We start from the raw sequence: 24,178 nt of genomic DNA, 5'->3' as shown, positions 1-24,178 counted from the left end.
AGGTATTAAATTTGGAACAATGAGAAAATCTATAAAACTGATAAGAGCAGTGTGAGAAAAATATTAGTAAATAAGGGTAAAAAGAGTAGTAGATATTAAAAATGCGTAAAAGAAGTTCTGCCCAAAAAAAAAAAAAAGCGCAACAGTGTGGTTGCCATTAATTTGAAAGTTGAATCATTAGTGATAAATATGATACGAGGGGCAGGAGTAACACGATCCAACTCTTTATAGGAGTCATCTGTAATATATTTTTACGTACTAAAAAAATATATTAAATTGATGAAATTTTTTAATTTTACTCGTAATAAAGTTTTTTCTCCATCAACATTTACAAATCATTTTGATATCTCTCTATTCTTTCTCTCTCTCTCATTAAGCATAAAGTTGAAAAACAAACATGAAATATACTATAAATAAATTATATTTAAGACTAAAACTTCCATATAGAAATTGCATCTAGGGCAGGAGCGGTAATTAGACTTTTGCATTAAATTCAACATACAACGTCTGGGGTATTGTGGATTTAATTTTAATGATAAATAGAAATGTGTGAATATGGGTAACAGTATATAACAACCTTCTCATATCATCTCTGATGCTCCTTGTAGGTCCGGCCGGCCCGATGCTCCTTTTCGTTCTCTGCCTCTCACACGCTTCCTTTATAGCTATGGAATCACGTTTTTCTTTCTACGTAACCCCATATCTCTTTTTCTTTTCTTAATTGTAATATACTAATATTATGTGGGTAATACGCTAACGTGGAATCGAATCTGATGCATTTACGGCCACACTATCATTTCATCTATTTTTAGGACTAATCCACCCCCTTTTTTTTATTTTGAAAAAGATGGATATGTGAGGGGTGGGGGCGAAGGATAAGACCAAAAACGGCAGCCCCTCCTCTGTTGCATCCAAACAAATATTAAGTGGTTAGATGTGGACCCTCACCTCTTTCTTTAGTGACCATAACACATTCATTGATCTATCCCATATTATTTAACACAGTTCTTGGTTTCATACGATCACTGTTTGACCAAAAAGGCCACGCCTAGGTTAACTTTACATGCAGTTGGTTTCAATTGATGTTTCATGAAACGTGCTTTTTACATTCGTGCTCAAGTTGTAAAGCAAACTCGATCTTGCAAATTTTCAATAGAACTGAGCAACTTGAGAGAAGAGTGGCGAGCAGGGGAAGTCAACAAAGTCGAGCAATTTTATTCATAATGAAAAGGGGGAGTTGGTGGATTTACAAGATCTCTGTCTGCTCTCTTTTCCAAAGGCAGACAATGACATATGTAGCTGGGACCAACTGCCATCCACGAGCACTTTGAACCAACAAAAAGCCTCCCTGTTTCTACATTGATCCATGAATGGCCTATGCATTTCACATGATGAAACAACTAGTTAATTATACTTATAGCTCTTAAATGTTTGCTTATTATTTATTTAGAGATTTTTGTATAGACATGCTGTCTGGGAAGCTGACCCCTGGGCAATATTAAGCATTTCGTTAGGGGTGAATATGGGCGATGATGTGATTTGGTGGTCCCCACGCATTCCTACTTAAATGGTGCCATCCCCACAAAAACAATAACGAGGCATTAGCGCAGGGCCCTGAGCCCCAAGTGAGGAAACAACTGACTTGAAGGCCACTGCCCACGCTATAGGATGCTTCAAGAGACAATGCCACTAAACAATGCGACGGGTGAGAGGACGTTTTCATTGTGGTTTGGCCGTAGTTGTTGAATCCCATTACTCTATTCAATCCCTCACCCCACTCCAACATTTAAATAAGCACACTCCCTATAAAACTTTGATTTTGCTTCCCTCACTTTTAGCTGCCCCGTTCAATCATGCTTCCATCCCTTTATTTATATTCTATAATTCTAATCTGTCCCACAAACTACCCAAAACCTTAACGCCATGTAGTTTTACTCCACCCAAACAGCCAAATAGCAGTTAGCAGCTTCAAGAACTTAATCTTTTCAGCCTCAGACAAGAGAATATGTGTACAGTTACTAACCAAAGAACTACCCCTCTAATCTATCTTGACTTACAGTTATCCATTCCCCGTACCACGTCTTGTCAAACACTAAAGTATCAACTTGATTGAGATAATAAAATATCTTTTTTTTTCTGAAGATTATCCTTGACATCACCAAACCCATAATGCTGAATTGCTGATGCAATCTGGGGATATGGGAATTAAAACAAGATCATATGGGGGCTGAGATTCAAGATATTTCCTTTAAAACACGAGGCACAAAGACGTCGGGGTGCTTTTAAATCGTGACAGGGTGGCGCTGCTCAGCGTACCGTTGCATGCCACCTGTGCCATTAAGATGGTTATGGAGGGCCTAAATATCTATTGGCACATTTTGTGGGGGCAGAAAATTTCTTATTCTTAGTAAAGCTCCACATTTATATAATATTAAAGAGAAGTGAACATATATATGTTCAAGAAAAATGAGTGTGCGCGCATAAAGGGACTTTAACTAACCGACCTCAATGCGGTGTGTGATGCGTGGCTCCAAACCTTTAATTTTCCACCCACAACAAAAATCTATTAGCCATCGCATCCCCTCTCTTTTTCATTGGTCACCCCAAACTCTGCTTTTCACTCCACCCCACACCAAACAGAGTCTTCTTCGCTATATATACATGTCGCGGCTGTATGCCCCGTGAGACAATTTCCCCTGCTTTCCCTCCTCCTGCTCTGTTTCTCTGCGTGCTTCGTCATGCACCTCTCTCTGTAGCCATCTCACAACTTACACACTTCCATCTTCTTCTTCATCATCGTCATCTCCTTCGGTTGTGTATATCATAATGGGTAATTGCGTTGCCCTCTGTGACCCCAGACTTGGCTCCGCTTTGGCCAAGCAGGGCGGAATTGTGAGGGTGCTGAAACCCGACGGAAAGATGCTTGAATTCAGCACACCCATTGCTGTGAAGCAGATCCTGCAGGATTTTCCTGCTTTGATAGTTTGTGTGTCAAAAGAAGCCTCGGAGCCTCTCTCCCCAGATCACAAATTGAAGGCCGGAAGGTCGTATTACTTGCTTCCACATCTTTCTTTTCTCGGAAACACGGATGAAGATAGTGGGACAAAAAGGCTCAAAATTGTCATCACCAAACAGCAGCTTCAGCAGTTAGTCTCAAAACAGATTTCCTTAGAGGATGTACTTTCGGACGTCCAATTTAGGACTGTTGATTTGCCAAGCAACTGGAGGCCCCAACTGGATTCCATCCCTGAAGGAAATGAGTAACATGTCATTATAAATACATCAAAGACTCTTTTCGTTTTTTGTTGGTTTCCATTTTTGGCGGTTCGGGAGTACTGGACCTTTTCTTCTGCTCCTTCCTTTCTCTGTTCTTGTTCTTTCTCGTGTGTGGTACTTGTGACGGTTGCTGTAATGCTTCGGGTTGTTTGGTGAGATTGAAAGGAAAGAAAGAAGAAAGGAAGGCAGAGGAAAACATGGAACCTTGTATATGTATATATGAATGAACCAATCATGAAGCCATGTCTTTAACCTCCCACCACCTGTTAGGGTTGTGATTCATGACCAATGGATGCATAAATTAACAGCACAAGATTACAAATTTATAACTCTCCAACTTTTGCAAATTCTACTTGATTTATTATCATAAGCAATCCTACAAGACCCTCCTTCCATCAGTAAGCAATTGCAAGACTGAAGTTTGGATCGGATCATCAGCAACACAATCTATTGTGATTCGGTTTTGCATGCAAGAAGATATAGAAAAGAATAATGATTTCCAACCAATGATATTACTTATATTAGGCACCGGCGAAATCAGAACTAGAAGACACGGTACAGAACTACAGGTACAGAGTTCCCAGTGGACGGTGCATAGAGAATTTGTCCATTAATGAATTTGAATGAATCAAGCCGAGCAGTATGTATCCAAAAGGAATAACTTGCGACGGAAGGAAAGACGAAAAACTAACTGAATGCCAGGCGATTCCATTGTCTTGTTCCTCAGAAACAAATGGATTTTGCCATAATTTAAAAGGGAACAGTTAGGAATAAAAATTGCAAATTGTTGGTGGGGCGCCGCTGGAATGGGTAACAATGACAACCACTCCAGTATTGTTGTTTATTGCTGTCTTGGGAAGAACCACTGCAGTATTTTTTCAAGGGACATGGCAAAAGAACCGTCACTTTAATTATATGAACGAATTACAGATTCCAATTGCTACTGAACACTGCCATTGAATTGAAGTTAGAGAATAGTCCAAGTTGCTGTGCTGACCTTTTTCTCATAGCGTAAATAATGGAAAAGGAAAAACCAACATTGACTTTGCTGGCTGTGAAACAAGGATATATAGATACCAGCGTTTACTGGTATAGCTACATCTTAAATGTTTTTTTCCTGACCTTGGTGCGTAGAATGGATATTTGCCACAGAAAGTTGTCGACACTTGGGACTATTAATTAGCCTCATGATTGTGACATGCCAAGGATTGTGCTTGAAGTTTGGCACTGCACTGCCATTAGAGCTTCAACCTTCCACTTCTAGGCTTCTGCTATTCCACCGAATGTTCCTGTGGAGCTCAGAAAATCAAGTCAAATGATTCAATATCTACAACTGAAGAATCAAGTATTGGTTCAATCATATTAGAGTTGTCTTTTTCAACATATTTGAAAAAAAATTTAAATTCAACTCACAATCGGATCAGTTTTGTTTACAGCATGTTTAGTTTTACTGGAAGACATCTCTCACCCCCCCCCCCAAAAAAAAGGTAGAAAACATCTCAACTTGAAACGACACATACACTCTGATTACATTTTATTTTAAAGCCATTACTTGTGTTGAAATCTTCATATGACCGCCAATCATATTTTTGTCGTTCCGTTTTTTTTTTGGCCAAACATATTTTTGTCGTTCCTTTAGACACCTCATTCTTAATTAATTTCACACATATCGCAATATATAAGGCAAATTGCACATACTCGCCAGCCAAATGGACCGCAATGATCAATAATTTCATTTTTATTTTCAGTCCAAAAATATTAAAAGTCTACCAACTCATTCGTTTTATAGATACTTCGATGTTTGCATCGTGATTTAGAAACGACCGACGCCAATGCATGTTTTTTTTTTGGGGGGGGGGTCAGCGGGAGCGGATCAATAATGGGCCGGGGAGTGGCCGAAGGGGAAGGCGAAAGGTTTTGGTGGGGCTATTAAATTATGGATTGGGATAAACATGATTTGGCATAATTAATAATTAATTAATTTAATCGCATCACAAGGTTGTTATTGACTGTTGACTCACCATGCATACAGGCGTGTGTGGGTGTGTGGCACTAAAATCTATTATTAATGCTTTGGGCAGTTATGCGCTCTCTATCATCTCTGGTTACGTCATCCATCATATCATCATTAAATATTAAAAACTCCGGGCATAAAGCAAACTGGTTCCTTTTTTTTTTTTTAACCCACCTGGTTCATTTAAAAATGCCACATTGGAAAAGGAAAAAAAAAATTTCACCATTCTTGGATATAAATCCTACTTTTTACCTTCCTTTTGTCTATAAGTATAAATCCTAAGTCACAAATATAATTAATAATTGTTTCTAAAAATACACCTTCGAAATAAAATTATTATTTTCTAGCTAGATAGCTGGGGTTTAAAAATATTGGGCCTAAATACAGGACAAAGGTGCAAACGAAAAATTAATTTTTATATAACTCATATACAAAATAAGTATGCCAAAAGAATCTTGTTTAGATAAAGTGAACACTGCCAATAGTATGATACCAAATAATTGATGGGGGGATATAGTAACTTGCCACTTTGTTGATTGATTTTGGGGGCGGTTGTCACCAAACAAACAAAAAGTTGGAAGTTAGGCCTCAATAAAATCATCTTCCAACCAAGTGGAGTATTTTCTGAAAACGTTTCATGATGTAAAGTTTTGGAGGTTTTTTTTTCTTTCCTCTAAATCATATCATGCTTAAGGAAACTTTTAGGGTAAATAGCAAAAGAAAAATTGCATACAAAAACCTGTTTAAAAATTTTTTTGTCAATTACTTATCAATTATTAGTAAAACCAATACTCATATTGTAATATTTATATTTTTTTTTATTTTTATGGTTTTTTATGATTTTTTTAAACTTTTAATTCTGTGTTTGACCGTGGAAAAAATTTGTTGGTTGGCATTTTTAAAACTCCTGATATTTCGATATTAGAAAATTGCGAAACCTTGGCATCGCACGTGTCAGGCAACAGTCGAGTTTACATATAATTATTAGTGAACATGATAAACCTAACACAGTGCACCAAACACGGATGAATCTATCTAATAATCAAATGCGTGAGGTTTTCATTATGAAGCCAAACCATGATTCAACCATTTTTTTTTTTGGGTGCTACAAATCTCCAATCGATCAAGTCAAGGTCACCCAAAAAAAAAAAAAAGAAAGTTCAGGTCCGATAGATTTCTAACTTCTTGTTTTGATTAACTTTAAGAACAATTCTAGAAGCCACTAACGTATTTTAACACAGTGACAACAGTAGTACAGTCTTCGTTTGTTTGACACGAGGAACATAAAACAGAGAGGAAGAGGAGAAAAATTTTAATGAATTTGATTTAAAAAATTAAAAAAATAAAGTTAAAAATTTTTAATTGGTTTTTATTATTCTTTTATCTTATATTTTCTTGTTATTAATTTTTTAAATTAGGTTTATTAAAAGTTTTTTCCTCCCTCCATTTTCCTCATATTAAAAATAAGGTAAATAATAAGGTAAAATTGGAATGATACAGAGAATATTAGCATGACTCCTGCACAAGGATGACACCACAAATAGAGAAAAATAAGGTAAATAATTAATGTTAATCTATAGGATGCAAAATCGATGCAATGACTGAGTGCCAGTTGCCAATTTCCACATATCAAAAATAGATTAAGGAGTATCCACAGATCACAAGGGCGCCAGCCCGCACTCCATACAGTATACTCCTCCGGTCCTTAATATAAGACTCATTTAACTAATTTGATTAGATTAAGGAAGTTAGGTAAGTTAGTTAATTATAAGAAATGTGACATGTTTTTTCTAAAATACCATAATCAACTTTCTTAATACCCCATCTTCCTCTTCTACTTGATTATGGTTGAAGAAGTATCCATAGGGGTAATTTAGAGAAAATTAATAAATATGAAAAATGGGTCTTATATTTAGGACAAAAACCAACTCAACAATTGGGTCATATATTAAGGACCGGAGGAGTATAACCAAATATATAGTTAGCTTGATTTATCCATGATTGGTCGTTCTATGTTAATGATATTAGTATATATTTAAATTCCAATATTTTCCAATAACTTGATGCAGTAATTAATAGATTACCTTTCGAGTGAGGACTGAGGAGAACAATACAAGGAGCAATTACAAGGGTAATTGGATGGCATTTAAAAATACTTATAAGTTTCATGTAAATTGGGATAAAACTTCTCTCATGTACATACTTCTTATTCTGTAAATTATAATTAAAAAGCTACTTATAAGTTATTTTAAGAGGACTATATATATATATATATATATATATAAGCCATAATTTAAGTAGAAGCTGAAGGCACCTCCAATCTGCAAACTTCTACGGTCTTTGCAATTCCCATCAAAGCAGTCCCGATCGACCAAAGCGGACCAAAGAGGAGGATACTCTATTCAGACCTGAACAACATAAATCGTCACTCGTTGTTTTTTTTTTTCCCGAGGTAATTAATCTTACTGAGCTTGCATGTTTGGCAGTTTTATTAAGGATATATACCATTGTATGTTAAAAAAAAGGGGCTGATGAAAATTCGACCATGCTGCCGCATCATTGTAAAGGTCACGAGTAGTGCAGTTGAAGTGACGGACACACATTATCAGAAAATCTGTAAAGACAGTGGAAGAAAGAAGATATTGAGGTGGGAATAATATAATGTTGAGCCCATTTCAGGCTATGGCTGGTTGTAATATTCATGGCTGTCTTTGTATTCGTCATCTCTGCCTCTAAGACTGTCACACTAATGTGCGGCATGAATACTGAAGCCGCGACACACAATTTTCCTTTAAAGCGAGTCAGAATCATTAAAAACATGGGTCCTGGCAGCCCAGCATGTTATCAACAATGGATGAGAGGTTCTAGCTAAATCCAAACAGGCAACAGAATCCAATGTAGTTTGATCGGTCCACCCTCCCACATTCCCTCATTAATGACTTCGTTTGATGTATCCTATATATATCTCATCTCGAGTCATTTGCTCAAATAAATTCCTTCATACTCAATCTCATGGCCAGTGTTGCATCTGCATTAGCATTAGGGTTGGATCAATTCTCTCATATGTGAATTCTTGGAACTCGTTACAAAATTCAAAATCCCCTTACAAACTTTTATTTTTGGACTTGGGGGGCAAAGCCAGCCCTTTGAGAAAGTAGCACATACTAAAAATGCCAAAGCTCTGGGATCCTTTGTTGTCTTCTTTTCCTTTCCTTACTGTGTGGGTTGCAGCTTTCGGCAGCATCGAGGGTATTTCCTCTTTATACTGCTCTCCAAGTGCCTGACCTGACCCGATGCCCAACTCCATTACCACGCCTCGCAAACCACCAAAACATGAACCATTATTTTTCTGCACTCCCCTTAACCTTTTGGGGCTACGTAATGCAGAACTGTTCCCAAAATGCATGGACTAGCCATATATCATTATCCCTCGCTTCCAGAATTCAGACAAGCATGATTTTATTTAAAATGACAGCACGGCCATGGATTTCTTTCCCCCTCCTCATTTATTTCTCCGTGCATTTTGCATTTACAGATACCACCTACTCAAATACAACACTTCCATGTTTAACTTCACATGCTGCAACAGATATTTTTTTACACGGCAATTGAAAGAGGCTTTGGTGCAGTGCATATTTTCATTTTCATGGGGAAGGCAGGAGGAAGCTCTTGGTTGGCAGCTGTGAGAAGGGCTTTCAGGTCTCCTACCAAAGAAAAGGACAAGAAAAGCAACAGGACAAGAGAAGAGCACGAACAGGAGGAGGAGGAAAAGGTACCCCCACGAACACAGACTTCATTTGAACCTAGTTTCTACTCTATAATATGAGTTCGTTGTTCTCATTGACCAGAGGATGAAAGAAAATTCCGAGATGTGTAAACAAGGTGTATTTTTCTTTAATGTGCAGAAGAGGGGAAAAAGAACATGGATGTTCAGAAACCCCTTCGGCCAAGAGACAACAGCGCAGCATTGCTTAGAAAGAACCATAATAACAAGTACAGCCGATGTGATGGCAACAAGTTGTGATGCAGAGCAAAGACATGCGATTGCAGTGGCCATGGCAACCACAGCAGCTGCTGAGGCAGCGTTAGCAACCGCTCAAGCGGCTGTGGAGGTCGTTCGCCTTTCTAAGCCCTCCTTCTTTGTCAGACAACGCAAGGCAGCCATCGTAATCCAAACAGCTTTCAGAGGCTATCTGGTAATGAGAGAACAAAGCCGTTTGCAACTATCTTCCGGAACATACATTCATTTGATATGACTAAGATTCATGTAGTTGTGGTTATGAATGTTTAGGCCAGGAGAGCTCTTGGGGCACTTAAGGGATTGGTGAAGCTGCAAGCATTAGTGAGAGGTCATAACGTGCGAAAACGAGCTAAACTAACACTGGAGTGCATGCAAGCTCTTATTCGAGCTCAAACACGAGTATGCCAACAGCGAGCCAAGCGTCTCTCACAACATGAAAGAGCCACAGATTCCACAGACGAGAGTGGGACAGAGGAAGTGCGGATGCGCTGGGATGACCACCCACGAACAGTAGATAACATTCGAGCTGTTCTACAAAGAACAAGGCAAGCTGCCTTGAGACGTGATATTTCCCTGGCTGATGCCTTCTCCCATCAGGTTCGTTTCTAGTTCCTTTTCTTATTCAAAATTCTCAAATGCTCCACACTAGCCAGCTTGTTCCCATGAATTTTGGTTGCAGATATGGACAACTGGTCGGGAAACATGCACCAGCGAGGAAGAGGTAGAGGACAGAGACGGTCCAAGGTGGAGGAGAAGGTATAGAGGGAACAGAGGCAGAGCTTTGTGTGATCAAAGAGACCCCATCAAAATAGTTGAAATCGATACATACAGTCCTTACTCTGATCATGTTCCCACTGATAAACCTGAGTTTATTAAACCACCGAGAATTTCGCCCAGCAAAGCCCACTACGAGATCCCAATGGCAATGACATCACCGTCGACGAAGATGAAGCATGTTGAGATGCATTCAGCTAGGACTACGCCTCGTGTGAAGCCCAATACTTTGATGCCAAACTATATGGCAGCCACTGCATCTGCGAAGGCTCGGTCTCGCTCACAAAGCGCCCTCAGGAACTCAACCTCCGAGGAGGATGAAATGGGATCCATTAGGAAATGCCTTTCGTTCCCAGCTCCTAATTCTTGTGATGGTTTCGACCCTTGACAATGGAGGCACTTCTCATGTAGGAGTATCCCATTTCGAATTTACTAGAATGTACTCGCATATAAAGGTATCATATTTTGTTCACAGATCCCAAGATGAAATATGTGTTACCGGGTTTCATCTAACTCTAGACCTGCATTTCCTTGGGCGTGTCGTGGGATCAGAATCAAAGCACCTCTAAATCCAAAGCCTAGTTAATTTCAATATTTTTCACGAGTATTTACTTATCCGTCTTCTGTTTTATAAGCTTTCTCGTCGAGCCATGTGCAAGCGCAATCACCAAAGAAAAACGTGATTTGCTCAAACGATGATCTATCTATAGCTTCCTGCGTCCCTGACCTCAAAACTTTAAGGCTCTAAACAGCAAGGACACAGATCAAATATCATTATATTCCTGTATTATATTCCTCTCATTCTAAATATAAGATTTTTATATTTAGGACCGGAAGAATATGCACTTATGGTGCAGCATCTGGCATGCAAGCAGAATTGAGCTTAAGCATTAAAGGTTCGCAATGGCTCCGTTGCTCCCAACCTCGTTTGCAAAACCATGCACCGAACAGTGCATTTTGGTGGGGCTCCTGACAAGGCTTTAATGCTTTTTTTTTTTAACTTAGTTCTCAAAAACATGCTATAAAAAGTTGGAAAAATTGTTGAGAAATATCTCGTTATGAAAGTTATTGTCAACAGTAGATGAAATTTGTTTAAATAGCTAGGCGGAACTTATTTTCATTGTGTAACTCTCTTTCATTTGCATGTAATCTATGCTTAATCAATATATCTTTTAATACTATTCCACTCAAGCCACGGCTCAAATGGCTTATTCTTTGGCTTCAGACTCATTTTACTGTTCATAAGGAATTTTTGGCTTAATAATAGCCTATCGGCTCTGTGTCATATGGCTCATATAAATGGCTGCGTGCAAAGACTATATTTTGAATTTCAAATCCCGCCTCATTTCTTATATTTTGAAATTTGAATCTTCCCCATTTATGAATCTTGTCAACACTGTCTTGTCCTTTCTATTTCTTCGGCATCACACATTCTCTCTTTCTCGTACGGCTCACTTCTCAACTCCTCCCATATCCTTTTTCTCAGCCTCCAACCGTCAATTTCTTTTTCAAACCGCCTCACTCATATTTTCTTCGTTGGTCTCTTCTTCTTCAGTCTACGTCTTTACTAATGAGGAGCTAAACATTGAAGATGGTGGGGAGATCTGGTGACCACGACAACAGCGGAGAGGCACTGATGAGAATGGCGATGACACTGGGGAAGCAGAGACGAGGAGATCATGGCTATAGGAAGGTGAGTGACAGAAGTGAGGGCTACACATTGGTCCTCACCCTCTCTATTCCATCGCATTCTTCTTTTTCATTTCTCAGTAAGGATGGTAGGGAGATCTAGCAGCCTTGGCGACGACGAAGAAGCCATGATCACGATGGCCATGATAGTTGGGAGGCAGAGATGAGAGGAATCCGCGGTGATTCTTTTCAGGCAAGGATGTGACAGTAGAGAGAAATCGCTGAGGATATGACGGATAAAGTCAGCTTGCAGTGCTTTTGGCTTCTTTCTTTGATGATTATTTTTCCTCTTCTTCTTACATTATATCTTGACCTTCATACCTGCAGCATTTGCCTTCAGGTTCGTTTGAAAAAGGATGGTGGATGTTTCCACTTCATGACATTCCCCCTTCTTTTTCACGAGTATGGAGATTAAAGAGGGCAGCGAATCTACGAGATAATAGCGATTGTACATTTATATTGTAATCCTCTATGTCCATTTTATATTTCCTCATTTCAGCAATATTTCAGCTATCGTTTTTTCTCATGCTGCCAAAATTTCATCTTTTTCCCAACCAGATTCAGTGTTGTGGCTACCAACTCTCTCTAGGTTCTCCATCCTTGAACATGTGATCAGTAGGATCAAGGGACATAGCAGAGAGAGGGAGATGTATGAAATGTTTGCAAGTGAATAAGGATCACTATCAAAGAACGGAAGACAAAATGCTTCTACTTCATGTCAACAATTATGGTCCCACAGACTTGACCTTCATTCAATCCAAGGGCCTTCTTCAATGCAAGTGCAAGTGTTGTTATCTTTTCCAAGTCAAGAAGCTTTGTCCAAACCTCAAGAAGTATTTCTCATTCCTCTTCTCATTTTACCTGTTTTTGTTGATTTGGCATTTGAAACAATATATCAAAATTAACTGATGGGGTTTTTCTATATTCTCTGTCCAATTGTAAGGATCTACGCAAAAGACGAAATCAATTCACATAGGTGAAAGAAAGAGACATTATTTTGGGTGAGGTTCTCATTTAAAGTAATTGCTCCCCGTGCAACGCACGGGACAGCACCAAGTTATACTTGCACGGGACAGCACCAATTTTTTGTGACTTAATTATATACAATAGCTGAAAATATGTTACCCACAAATTACACCCATTAAAAATAAGTTATACTTGCTCAAATAATTGAGTGCACCAGACACCTTTCGGTCGTAAATTGTGAAATGAGAACTTTCAAGCAATTTTCTCAACCACAAAAAAAAAAAAAAAAGAGTTTGCTTTTTCCAACTTTTTGCCCAATAAAATATTTGATTGTTCGGTAAATATTGAATGGATGCAACAGTTTTGTAATATTGACAGGGATTAAAATTCAAAAGGTGTTTCCTTTTCGGGACCATCATCCTCTGATGTATTTTCATTCTGCTTGGTATATTTTCATTCTTTTAATTAGAATGACAAATACTCACAACTTAATGATACAAGCATGGTTGAACTTCAACTCATTGGTATGTTGGTAAATTTTTCAAGCTTAATGCTTGCCTTTACGTATGAGAAAATAAAGACAACAAGAAGGAGCAAAGTATATGAACTTATTTTATGAAAAGGTTCGGAGATGGAAATAAATAGCAGTATGGGAAAATGTAATAAATGCTAATGGATAAACGGATGTGATTAGTCGAAAAAGAGGGTGAGGATTGTTAACAAGCGCTTGCAAATTACTTCCCTTTCGACGAGCTGATTGCTCTATTTCTTTTCTGGGTTCGGGAACGGCTAAAGTTGCTGGATATATTTCAGCGACGCAACACGGAAAGAAAATGATACAAATGGAAAATATATAAATCGCAGCGCAGCTTTACAAAGACAAAAGATAAAATGCTGCAAAAACAAGTGGTATTCCGGAGAACAGAAACACCGGTGTTCCGATATTTTTTGATGTACAGACCACCTTAGAAAACAATCCTACATATACCCGAAATCCAAATCCAAAGTTTAAACTTTAAACCGAAACAAGGCTCTCAGAAGGAATTAAGAAGGTAGGTTGGTGTGATTAAAGCAGAGCAAGGGCATATCAGAACTGGCCCTGGAAGACCCAGCCCTTCGCCTGGGGCTGCTACTGCTGCTGCTATCAGAAAACGAAGCCAGCGTCTTCTGCAGCACCCCAGATGGCGACGACGCCACTGTTGCCATTGGGCTCTCATGGGCGGTGGTCGCCACCTTGCTGGGCCTCAGCACTTCCGCTAGTGGACCCCCAGGAGTTGAACAGGCGGCCCAATTTGCAGAGTGATCCATTTGGCCCAAGCCCACACGAACGGAACCCATGTCTTCCTCCCCGCCACCGCCAACTGACAAATCAAGAGAAGAAAGTGATATCTTGTTATGTGATGCAACGGAGCTCCTTTTGTGGGCATTGATTTCTGCACTGGACCAAGCATCAATGGAAGCTCTTGGTTTTACAGACCGAGGATTTTCTATAGGAACTGCTAGAGGATTGAGGTGCAAAGCGGGGCGCTTGTTGTGTAGGTCCCGTTCAGAACTGAAACCATCATACGAATTCGCACATAGAGGGCCTTTGGAACGAGTGATTGAAATTGAGGCGTCGTCGTTACAGAAACTCCCGTATTCAATGCAAGTTTGTTCTGTATCAGAGGATGCCATTGTAGATCCATGGTATTATGGTCTCCTTTCAGCATCCGGTCCCCGCCTCTTCATTATGCACATTTTCAGATTCACCAAATTAGAAAGGGTCAAATCTATTGGAACTGAACAATATCACACCAGCTTTTAATGTGACTGTCTTCAGACCCAAAAAGAAGAAAGAAAATGGATGAGCATGGTCACCATAGAAACATAGTTAGCGGGGAAAGAAAACTACCTCCTCCCAGAAAATACAAATACACTACCCCATCAACCTATTTTGACCTGCCAAACGAAGCCCTTTAGTTTAATTCTCATTACCAAAGGATGGATTAGAGACAAAAGAAAATGACTTTTATCAGATATTCACAGCTCTCATGAAAATCTGAGGCTTCTGAGTTCTGATGATCTAAAGCCTCGGTTAATGTGGAGTCCGACAAACTCAGCAGAAATAATTGATGGAAACCCCAGGGGAGAGATGCATCAAGAAGCCAACAATAAAGACAGACATAATAGTAAAGTCCAAAATTCTAGTCACCTTGGAACAGAAGCAAGGGAATCAAAATTTGCAGCTTTGACGCCAAGCTTATCAAGAGAAAGGGAAGATTCAAAGTACGGCTGACTGGCCGTAGTAGAGGCAAGAAACGGAGATGAAGATCCATGCGTACGGATTGTAGAGTTAGAGATAGTCATGGTAGGAGCAGGCAAAGAAAGATAATCTTGGCTAGTTCTGTTGATTTGCTGATTATTGTTGGTGGTGCCTCGAGTTTCCACATGCTTTCTTGAACGGGGACGACCTCTGTGCATATGACGCTCGCAATACTTGTGGTTAGGGGCTACGTCTCTTGAACATCTCCATTTTTTCCCATCTGTTCTTCTGCACCTCCCTGGCTCTGCATCACTGCTGCTTGAAAACCTTAGATTGAAACCAGTATCCACTGCTAGCAAGAACAAGCCACGAATATTAAATTACAAATTTCAACAAAAGGGTGAATAGAAAAAAAGTGCAGACTCAACCCACGTCACTTGCTTCAAGAACGAAAGCAACACATCATGAAATAAGTTGAGAGGTTGTTTCAGACACAGGCATATGCTTTCAAGAGAGGCCATATATGCAAAAACTACTCTTTTTTTTTTTTGGGGGGGGGGGGGTTAGCTAAAGACATGATCTTTTGATGAGAGAGAGCACACATAAAACTTGAAAAGGCATAAAAGGCAATGGGGAGATATGTTCCTCTGGCTCTGTGTAAGAGTGAGGTATTAGAACAGGGGAAAAAAGGGAAGAGCACATGATGAAGGATGAGCAAGGGAGACATACAGTGAGAGCGAGAAGCAGGCACGGGGATAAGCAGCTGAGGAGGAACAGGTATAGCAGCCGTCATGTACTTGTATATCATAGCTTGTCTTTCAAGCTCCTTCCACTGTGCTGTTGTGAAAGGAAATCCCAATGAAGCCGCCATCGCCCCTCCTGCTATAAACACAACCATCACCCAAGTGTTATATTTTCAGTGTCTTTTTGCTCTCTCTCTCTCTCTCTCTTCTGACCCTCTCTTTATATATTATACAACGAAGGACGCCAGTGTATATTAGCAAGAAATTCCGAATCACAAAATTTGCAGAGCATTGACTTGAAAGAAAATACAAAAGAACACAAACCTGAGGATTTGAAGGCGGTTGAAGCAGAAACGTGAAAAGGCTGCAAGGGTCTAACATGCGCAGCACCAGAAGCAGAAGCAGAAGCACCATTACCAAAATGATTTGCATAATTAGTCAGGGACTTACAAGTTGTAGGACCATCACCATCACCATCACCGGCAGCAGCGAAGGACGGACCATATAGCAGAGGATCGTGATGATTATGAGGAGGAGGAGCCATCATCATCATGGTCTTACTAGAAAATGCTTCGAAGTTCTGCTTCTGCACCTTCATACCCACCCCAACACCACCATTACTGCTATTTTTTGCCGCTTCCTCGTCCCAAACGCCAAATTCACCCATATCTCATACAGGAAAAAAAACAAAGAAATTTAGAAAAGGAAAAAAAACTAATGAAACCACTTTGTCATCCGGAAGAATCCCTCCCACCCACAAACACGCAGAGCTCTAAACTAGAGCCAGCTTTTCAGGTAAGCAAGATGTCCCCTGTTCTGTGGCCCTTGGAATTGGATGTCTATCTAACAGTTGTTATGGGAGTATTACACCAAATGACACACACATTATCTCTCTCCTCTCTTTATGTCTATCTCCTAGCAGCAGTTGTTATAAGTTATAACAGAGAAATGTGGGGTGAGGTTGCTGTGAGATTTATGATTGAGTAATGGGTTGCCGCCATTCTCGGCCTTTGATTTGCTTCCATACTTCCAACATTCGCACCACACACTAGCAGACAAATTAGTAAAAAGTTAACCCCGCCTTCTCTCTCATCATCATTGTGGTATCTATCATTTTCTGCTTGTAAGGCTCCAGATCCTCACTCCTCTATCTTCTTTGTATTTTTATGAGGAAGATAGCAAAGAAGCAGGACAGAGAGAGGCCTTGGATTTGGCCACTCTTTCCTTTCCTTGGCCACCGTTTCCAATGCGTAACGTTGCGGCAGCCGGTAGTACTGGTACTAACGCAAAAAGGCTTTGATACCTGTATCATTATGGACGAATTATTTTATGCGCGCATATATTATAAATATTAAAGCCATTCACTTCATTGAGTTTATTTATTTTTTAAAAAAGAATTTCAACATTATGAACGAGGGCAGAGAAGACCAGCGATTTATTTCCATTGATTTCTTTTAATTCCTGTAAAGGATATCCTTTGCAGCTTGCAGTTACACCAAAGTGAAGTACCATACACAGTGTCTGCGTCTCTTGGAATGGCCAAAAAATATGATGCGCAAAGGTAATATTGTTGCAGCCTTCAATGCTGTAACGAGCTCCAAAAGCTGTGACCAAACTTCTCAGGAAAGTCCAACCCACATCCACCTCTATCGCTGTGAAAAATCCGTCCGCTTTAACTTTGTAGTACACCATTAGTACGAAATCAAAGCTTAAAAATCAGCCATTGCAGGTATGGGAGGAAGACATCTATGGCAATCTTCTTCTTATTCCGGGGGGAGGGGGACAAATGCACATGACATGAAATAGAAGAATTGAAATTGGCGTCGCTATCAACATGTTCCCATATTGATATTATTGCTTCGGGTTTCCACTTCGTAATTATTCTTCTTGACTCCTTAACACACCTGCTTTCCCAGTCACAGGCGAAATAAGCATAAACAAACAAAATAAGCTTCGTGCTTCTTTTTTTTTGCCCGCCTCAGTCTCTCTCTTTCAATTGAGATATACAAGTAGGCTGTGGGTATTTTAGTGCAAAGAAAGGGGATTATGTGTATGGGGTGGATTCAATGGCGCAGGGCTGCCACCGCCACGGAAACAAGGATTTGCCAATTCCATTCCTTGCATTTCATTTCGTTACTTTATCTGTCGCTTCTGTCGTTCTGCATTTCTGTGTTAGTCCATGATTTAAGATGTGGGCCCACCTCGCCCCTCAATCCACCCAAACAGATATGGATCACCATTTTTATCTTACGGGACCACCTTTCGTCCCCACCAACTTTTCGTTCTTTCCCTTATTCCTATGCAAGTGCATTTAATCCTCCCCATTCCAGTCTACTACACAGTCGCATTTCACATATTTCCATTTCCAATACATGCTTGTTATTTTGCCTACAGTGAATTTATTCGCGATCTATTTTATTTTATTTTTAATTAAAAGACTATTCCCATGAGGGAGGTTTGTGTTCTCTCCAGTTATCTTTGGACATTATCAGTCCTCATATCCATCCATAACCCGTTTCTTTCCAAATCATTTTTATAAACATACGACAGAAACCCAAAAAAAAAAAGGGGACAAAAGCTATATCACAATCAGACGAGTAAATTCCCAGCAATCCTCGATTTACCCCCGTGTTGCACTGACTTAACGATCTCCTCTTACTAGACTAGTCAGCCTCGATACGTGCAATGTTGCCCTGTGAACATAAAAATTTGAAATTTCTCAACAATCATAAACAATTCTATAAATATAGTATTTAAATATAAAACTCATTTTATAATGTATTTTTTTTGGTGATTGTGCTATATTTTATTTATTATTTTAATTATACACTACAGTGATGATTACATTTGCTAGAAAGTGTTTTGGGCTTCCGATTTGGATTCGGAACCATGTTTTAATCTTGCTTCTGTACATTAAATCCCCCCCCCCCCCAAAAAAAAAGCGAAATTTCTGAGAACCAACTGTAACGGAGCAAATGAAATTTTACGATTTTTAATCCTTTGAGCATAAAGTAATGGGAGGCCAAGGGTGAAGCCGCGTTTTTTTTTTGGGGGTTGGCGGGTGGGGGACAGACAAATTACTGGAATCAATTCAGCAAATCAGCAACCAAACATAAAATCGTTATTAGATGATAGCCATAAATTGCCAAAAATTAACACGGTTGTTGAAAGCCAACCCTCCACACTAGGGATATCAAAACACGTTCTCGCAAGAAGAACAAGGAAGCACGAAACTACACAATCAAAACACAACATTAAAAATGGTTCCAAATTTCAAGTGGATACAGAATGAATCCTTGCTCTTTCCGTTAACGATGAATTATCTCAAGTGCCACAAGAAAGAGTTACATTGCACTTATTCCGGACGATAGGAAAACAGTGAGAAACCAGTTTGCATAATGAGTCCATCCAGTGTAGGTTCCACAACAATCAACTACATAAATGACTTCAACTCTGCTAACGCTGCTATTCTGATGCTTCCGCTGGTTCCAAAGCTTCCGTGTGTTTCAATTTTTCAAGAGAAGAAATTCGTCGGTCTAACGAGTCGTGGACACCTTTCATCTGGAAATACAAAAGGTCACTAACTGAAGCTGCACTGCTAGTGGATAGAAGAGTCAAACAAGTACAATGCTAGACCAAAACACCCCCAATGCGGCCATTGCCTTCCTCGTAGGAATAAAAGGAAGGAAGGAGAAAACGGACCAATTTAATTAAATATATGTCAATATCCAAGAAATCGCAACGGATAGACATAAATAAGGTTATTTGGACAGAATACAACAAGCCTAATTCACATCAAATGCAGAAGAGGCAAAATTAAGCTACCCTTCATCCTGAATATCATCCCTAAAGTTACTTCCATCAGACATTATCCAATGTCTACAAATGGACCGTGAGGAGTATCTGCAATAGAGAATCATACTCTTCTCTAGCAAACTACACATCTCTCCCAGCTGTTTCGAGAAAATACAACCCCACCCACCCCACTTTTTTGAACAAGGAATTGTATAAGCCTTACACAAGAATCATTCAAACTCGATGAGATAGACATCTGAAGACCAATCTTCATGCGGCATCATATTTGTTGAATCCTGCAATTACATATGGTCCAGATTGTCCTAGCAAGTCAAAATTAATGATGCCTTTAATTGATGTGGTTGAGTCTTACTCAGATAAAGATATTGATGGCTTCCTAGTGATGAAACAAGCGACTACTTATCGCGAAGGCAAAGAATCTTTTAGCAGGCCTTCATGTCAAAAAGCCGCTCAAAAACTAGACCCCTGTAAGTATTATTATTATTTATTATATTCATGATTATTCACTAATTCTATATAGTATTGGATACTAAATATATTTTATTATGTAGATGAATGGTGGACATATTATGGTTGTTCAGTTTCAGAATTGCAGCGTGTTGCAATGCGTATTCTTAGTCAAACTTCTGCTTCTTCTGGTTGTGAGAGAAATTAGAGCTTATTTGAAAGAATTCATACGAAAAGAAAAAACAGATTAGAACATAAAAGACTGAATGATTTAGTTTTCACCAACTATAATCTGTGATTGAAACATAGGTAATCTTGAAAACAGTGAATAACTTTAGTTTTTTTTTAATTGATTTATATTTATTTAAAATTTTGTTTGTCATTAAAGGAGTACATTGAAGAAGAGCAAAAGTTATGATCCAATTGACTATGAAAACATTGATATGGTGGATTTTTGGATGGCTGAAGAAGATCCCACTCCAGAGTTTGATGATAGAGATGTGGATACATTGGAAAGCGTCCTTAACAATGACGGCACTACTAATTCAACAACTCTTAAGAGTGCTAATGAAGGTTTATATATTTAATTAAGACTCTATTCTTATACTAATATATAGTTATTTGTATAATCATTAATGTTGGTCACTGTCTTATATAGGTGATGAAGATATGAACATTGCTGACCCTCCACCTTTACAAGATGATGTTGTTGCTCCTGTTTTTTCTTGTCTAGCTGTTGACATCTCAGCCCATGCAAATGATCTTAGTGATGATTTTGATTTTCTCTAGTTAAGATATACATTTCATTAATGTTTGCTTGGTACTATTAAATATTTAAACTACTTTTGTAGCTTCTCATCTTTTTTTAGTGATTATTATTTATGAATTTTGTTTTATTTTAATATTATGAATTAATTATATTATTTTAATATGACTGGTCCGACCCCGGTTCAACCTCGGTTCGACCAATAACCCTTGACCCACTATCTCAACCGGTTTAATGTCCGATCCGGTTTTCTGTTCCTTGCTTTTTTCCTCACAGGTGAGAAGCAACCTCAAGGCACTAGACTTGTGAAATCGCTTGGGCAAAAGGTTCCAGAAAGGCACACATATGTTGACGGGTAATTCAAAATAACATTTTACATATAAATTTTTAAACACTGCTGGATCAATTCGTCTTGCCTTCTTCCTCAATGACATTACCAATGTTGCTTTTTGGCCAAGGACCCTTCCGATGACAACATTCGTAATGGTTTGTGTCACATGTTGCTTTATGGTTTTTTTTCTCTAAAGCCTAGAAAGGTAATAGCCTTAATAGTACTTGAGTCAACATTACTATATTACCATGTTATAAAGGGTTGGATGGAAATGTCGAGGCATTGTTCACATGAGTAAGCTGCCAAAGCCACATGACCATTCATGGAAACAGAGCAAAAAGCAAGCACCTTTTGGTGCGTCAGTGAAATTGAGAGAGAGGTGTTGAAGGTGTATGGTGCCTAGCCTTAGTGCTTAAGGCACTGAGGCAAGAACCTTTAACTGGAATGATTAAAATCAAACAAGATGGCACTAGGATTAAAATATTGATCGTCTGGTTGTCTGATTAAGTCTTGACAATCCGACAATGTTACACCTAATTCTAACGTGTGGGGATATCATCACATTATAGGCCTGAGAATTATTTTAACGCATGCCATTTTGTAACTCTTGCAAGTTATGACTCGTCAATTTTTTAGGAGAGATTGATAATACTGGGCTTATTTATCATTTTGGTCATCTTACAACCGAAGCTTATCTTTCTGATCTCTCAGCCAATTCTATGTAAGAGTAAGATCTCAATATTGACAACACTTGAAAAAAAGACACCAAAACACCATTTAGTTATGTTGTCATCATCTCCTATCAACTCTTGATTATGGCTAAATGCCTAAATCTTGCTTGTACTGTCACAAAATTGCTAATTTCCATCCTAAAGTAAGGCACTTACCACCCACAACAAGGGGCATGAAAATAACATACCAAAATGACTATATTACTTATATCATCCAATCAAAAGCCATAAGTAGAAATCTAGCTTCTTCTGCTTGTCAAAGGCAACATAATTCAATCACCACCTCAGGCTAATCAAGATTCAAGAAAGCCATAGACCACACAACTTGAAGATATTACGAAGTTACAATGAACAATATTATCACGAAAACAAGTAAGAACACGTAGAAAAGGTAGGCTGACTTAATGGTATCGGCAGTCAAACAGGCAAAAATCCCATGCAATGTCTCAATTTGAAGTTCTCAATCTTTAAGATCAACATGTACAGGCCTAGCAATTATCAGGAAATCAAGTAGGAAGGTGTAAAAATAAAATTGAAAAAAAAAGGGTACTCAGATTTTGTGGCATCATCGATCAAATGGCAACAATTCAACGTAACATCTCAATTTGAAGAAATATAAAGCAATCGTTCCCTTTACTAGGGCTGCACGACTATTAAGATGGGTCTGAAATGGTGGGCATTCTACCAACAAATGGCTATAAGATATCACATTTGTGCAGCCATAGCCACATAAATATCACAAGCCAATTGTGATAACCTTGCATCATTTCCCGACCAATATTAATAAATAAACAGATATCACCATCTTAACAGCTTGATTCCTCGCACACAAACCAAAGCAATACAAGAGAATCTAATCAACGCCGGCCATAAGAAATGGACATCGCGAATGATGTCAGACATCTTCTTAAATGCAACAGAAACAACGTATTATTACTCAGAGGCATCCAACTCCAGAGGAATACAAGGGAATACCCTAATGCAAAGGACAAATAATTGATGGGGTTTTTGACGAAGGGGGAAGAGAAGGAGGTGAAGGCACCTGTTGAGTAAAGGATTCCTGCGCAATCTTGTAATCCCTGTGAAGGATGTAGAGACCGGCAAATGACGCCGATGCGGCGCCCGTGAAGAAGGACGCCAATCTCACTCTCAGAACATACCCCATTGTACCGTCCTTCCTCTCTTGTTTTCCCTTCCTGTTTCTAGTTAGCAAAGCGACTCCGTACAATGCCAAACGACACCGTCTTCCAACGTCGATAAAACCCCTCCTGTCGACTTGCGCAGGAGAACGCAGCAAGTTAGAGGCGTGTCCGATTCTGGTATATGACAAAACCGGTTCGCATATTATAATATTTATAGGTATAACTGTTTGCAATGAAATTACATATTTACTGTACATAATAAGTGGAGCATCCGTACACCATTTTAACTTTAAATTTAACTCTCACAAATTACTTATTCATATGACATGCTTGTAAAGTAATTTTGTGCTGATCATACTGGTAACTTTATGGGTCCAAAACTAAATTGCCATTACCGACGGCTTCTCAAGCAAAACTAAAACAAGTCCTAAACTATTAGTTTGGGGCTCAGAGTCAGAAGGAGCCTGTAACAACTTGTAATCTTGGCAACTTCATATAATGCGGATATATTGATTGACATGAGTATGATGGGCTTTCAATAAATTTTATCTTTTTTCATATGGAAGTTACTTATAAAGTTTTGTTTACAAAAAAATGTAAAATTTATTTTATTTTTAAATATAAAACTTTAATTAACTTTCTATCTCGTATTTATTATTTTTTAAATTAATTTATCCAATATATAAACTAATACACGATTTAATATTATGTGAAAGTATTTTGCAAAAGCCATTTTAATTTTAGTTGAATTATATAATTTATAATATCTTTACATTAATTAAATATCTTTTACATTAAACGCCAAAAGAGTATATAAATATTTTTCTTCTTTTTTCTATCTTCATTCAAAATATTATCATCCATCCTTTCGCCCCACTCGTTTGTCATATTTTCTAGTCACCGATTATTCGGTGGATACTTGAAGCCGATCGCAACTTACAACAACAGATTTAACCATATGCTTGTAATAACAACCAGAATTATTATTATAATATTTACTACTATTACTACTAATAATACTATAATATCTTAAAAAACAACCAAATATCAACTTGAACATCTGATTTAACAATACAAAAATTAAAATAATATACTATAGACTATAAGTCAAAGAAATAACAAATAACCAAAATTAGTGCTTGTTAGAAACTACTTAGAACCCATTTGGAATAACTTATAAATAGTTTATAAGTAGTTGTTTAATAGTGACTTACAAAATA

The 24,178-nt window shown here is 38.5% G+C and overlaps 4 protein-coding genes and 1 pseudogene across 6 annotated transcripts; 3 read left to right on the top strand and 2 right to left on the bottom strand.

Annotated features, from left to right (window-relative positions):
• Positions 1 to 2,564: 2,564 nt before the first annotated feature.
• LOC114746658 (uncharacterized) lies at positions 2,565 to 3,600 on the top strand. Its single transcript, XM_028934888.1, has one exon. It carries the CDS (start codon positions 2,827 to 2,829, stop codon positions 3,262 to 3,264), a length of 438 nt encoding a protein of 145 aa, XP_028790721.1. The 5' UTR covers positions 2,565 to 2,826; the 3' UTR covers positions 3,265 to 3,600.
• Positions 3,601 to 6,763: 3,163 nt separating this feature from the next.
• LOC114746728 (uncharacterized) lies at positions 6,764 to 6,853 on the top strand (annotated as a pseudogene).
• Positions 6,854 to 8,936: 2,083 nt separating this feature from the next.
• Positions 8,937 to 10,555, top strand: LOC114746643 (protein IQ-DOMAIN 14-like). The gene is made up of 4 exons (XM_028934875.1): positions 8,937 to 9,062; positions 9,196 to 9,486; positions 9,582 to 9,908; positions 9,991 to 10,555. The coding sequence occupies exons 1-4, from the start codon at positions 8,937 to 8,939 to the stop codon at positions 10,471 to 10,473; spliced, it is 1,227 nt and encodes a 408-aa protein (XP_028790708.1). The 3' UTR covers positions 10,474 to 10,555.
• Positions 10,556 to 13,610: 3,055 nt separating this feature from the next.
• Positions 13,611 to 16,539, bottom strand: LOC114746656 (growth-regulating factor 8). 3 transcript variants are annotated; one of them, XM_028934885.1, is made up of 4 exons: positions 16,050 to 16,539; positions 15,712 to 15,864; positions 14,932 to 15,334; positions 13,611 to 14,462 (listed from the first exon to the last, which is right to left on the bottom strand). In XM_028934885.1, the coding sequence occupies exons 1-4, from the start codon at positions 16,390 to 16,392 to the stop codon at positions 14,240 to 14,242; spliced, it is 1,122 nt and encodes a 373-aa protein (XP_028790718.1). In that variant the 5' UTR covers positions 16,393 to 16,539; the 3' UTR covers positions 13,611 to 14,239. The 3 variants fall into 3 exon arrangements, with proteins under 3 accessions (XP_028790718.1, XP_028790719.1, XP_028790720.1); XM_028934886.1 differs by having other exon boundaries at positions 14,932 to 15,331; XM_028934887.1 differs by having other exon boundaries at positions 15,712 to 15,861.
• Positions 16,540 to 18,824: 2,285 nt separating this feature from the next.
• On the bottom strand, positions 18,825 to 23,061 carry LOC114746655 (uncharacterized). The gene is made up of 2 exons (XM_028934884.1): positions 22,859 to 23,061; positions 18,825 to 19,286 (listed from the first exon to the last, which is right to left on the bottom strand). Exons 1-2 carry the CDS (start codon positions 22,979 to 22,981, stop codon positions 19,191 to 19,193), a joined length of 219 nt encoding a protein of 72 aa, XP_028790717.1. The 5' UTR covers positions 22,982 to 23,061; the 3' UTR covers positions 18,825 to 19,190.
• Positions 23,062 to 24,178: the final 1,117 nt, after the last annotated feature.

The sequence above is a fragment of the Neltuma alba genome, unplaced genomic scaffold, assembly GCF_004799145.2.
Source record: "Neltuma alba isolate B1F8T4 unplaced genomic scaffold, ASM479914v2 tig00005084_pilon, whole genome shotgun sequence".
NCBI lineage: Eukaryota > Viridiplantae > Streptophyta > Magnoliopsida > Fabales > Fabaceae > Neltuma > Neltuma alba.
The sequence above is the reverse complement of the archived record's forward strand: the minus strand, read 5'-3'. Positions and strand labels throughout refer to the sequence as shown.

Coding starts and splice junctions, on each gene's coding strand:
- LOC114746658 (XM_028934888.1), top strand. CDS start 2,827: ATGGGTAATTGCGTTGCCCTCTGTGACCCCAGACTTGGCTCCGCTTTG.
- LOC114746643 (XM_028934875.1), top strand. CDS start 8,937: ATGGGGAAGGCAGGAGGAAGCTCTTGGTTGGCAGCTGTGAGAAGGGCT. Junction 9,487..9,581: donor CAGCTTTCAGAGGCTATCTG/GTAATGAGAGAA, acceptor ATGAATGTTTAG/GCCAGGAGAGCTCTTGGGGC. Junction 9,909..9,990: donor CTGATGCCTTCTCCCATCAG/GTTCGTTTCTAG, acceptor TTTTGGTTGCAG/ATATGGACAACTGGTCGGGA.
- LOC114746656 (XM_028934885.1), bottom strand. CDS start 16,392: ATGGGTGAATTTGGCGTTTGGGACGAGGAAGCGGCAAAAAATAGCAGT. Junction 15,865..16,049: donor AACCGCCTTCAAATCCTCAG/GTTTGTGTTCTT, acceptor TTGTGTTTATAG/CAGGAGGGGCGATGGCGGCT. Junction 14,463..14,931: donor TCCCTTGCTTCTGTTCCAAG/GTGACTAGAATT, acceptor TGCATAATGAAG/AGGCGGGGACCGGATGCTGA.
- LOC114746655 (XM_028934884.1), bottom strand. CDS start 22,981: ATGGGGTATGTTCTGAGAGTGAGATTGGCGTCCTTCTTCACGGGCGCC. Junction 19,287..22,858: donor AGGAATCCTTTACTCAACAG/GTGCCTTCACCT, acceptor TTGTATTTCCAG/ATGAAAGGTGTCCACGACTC.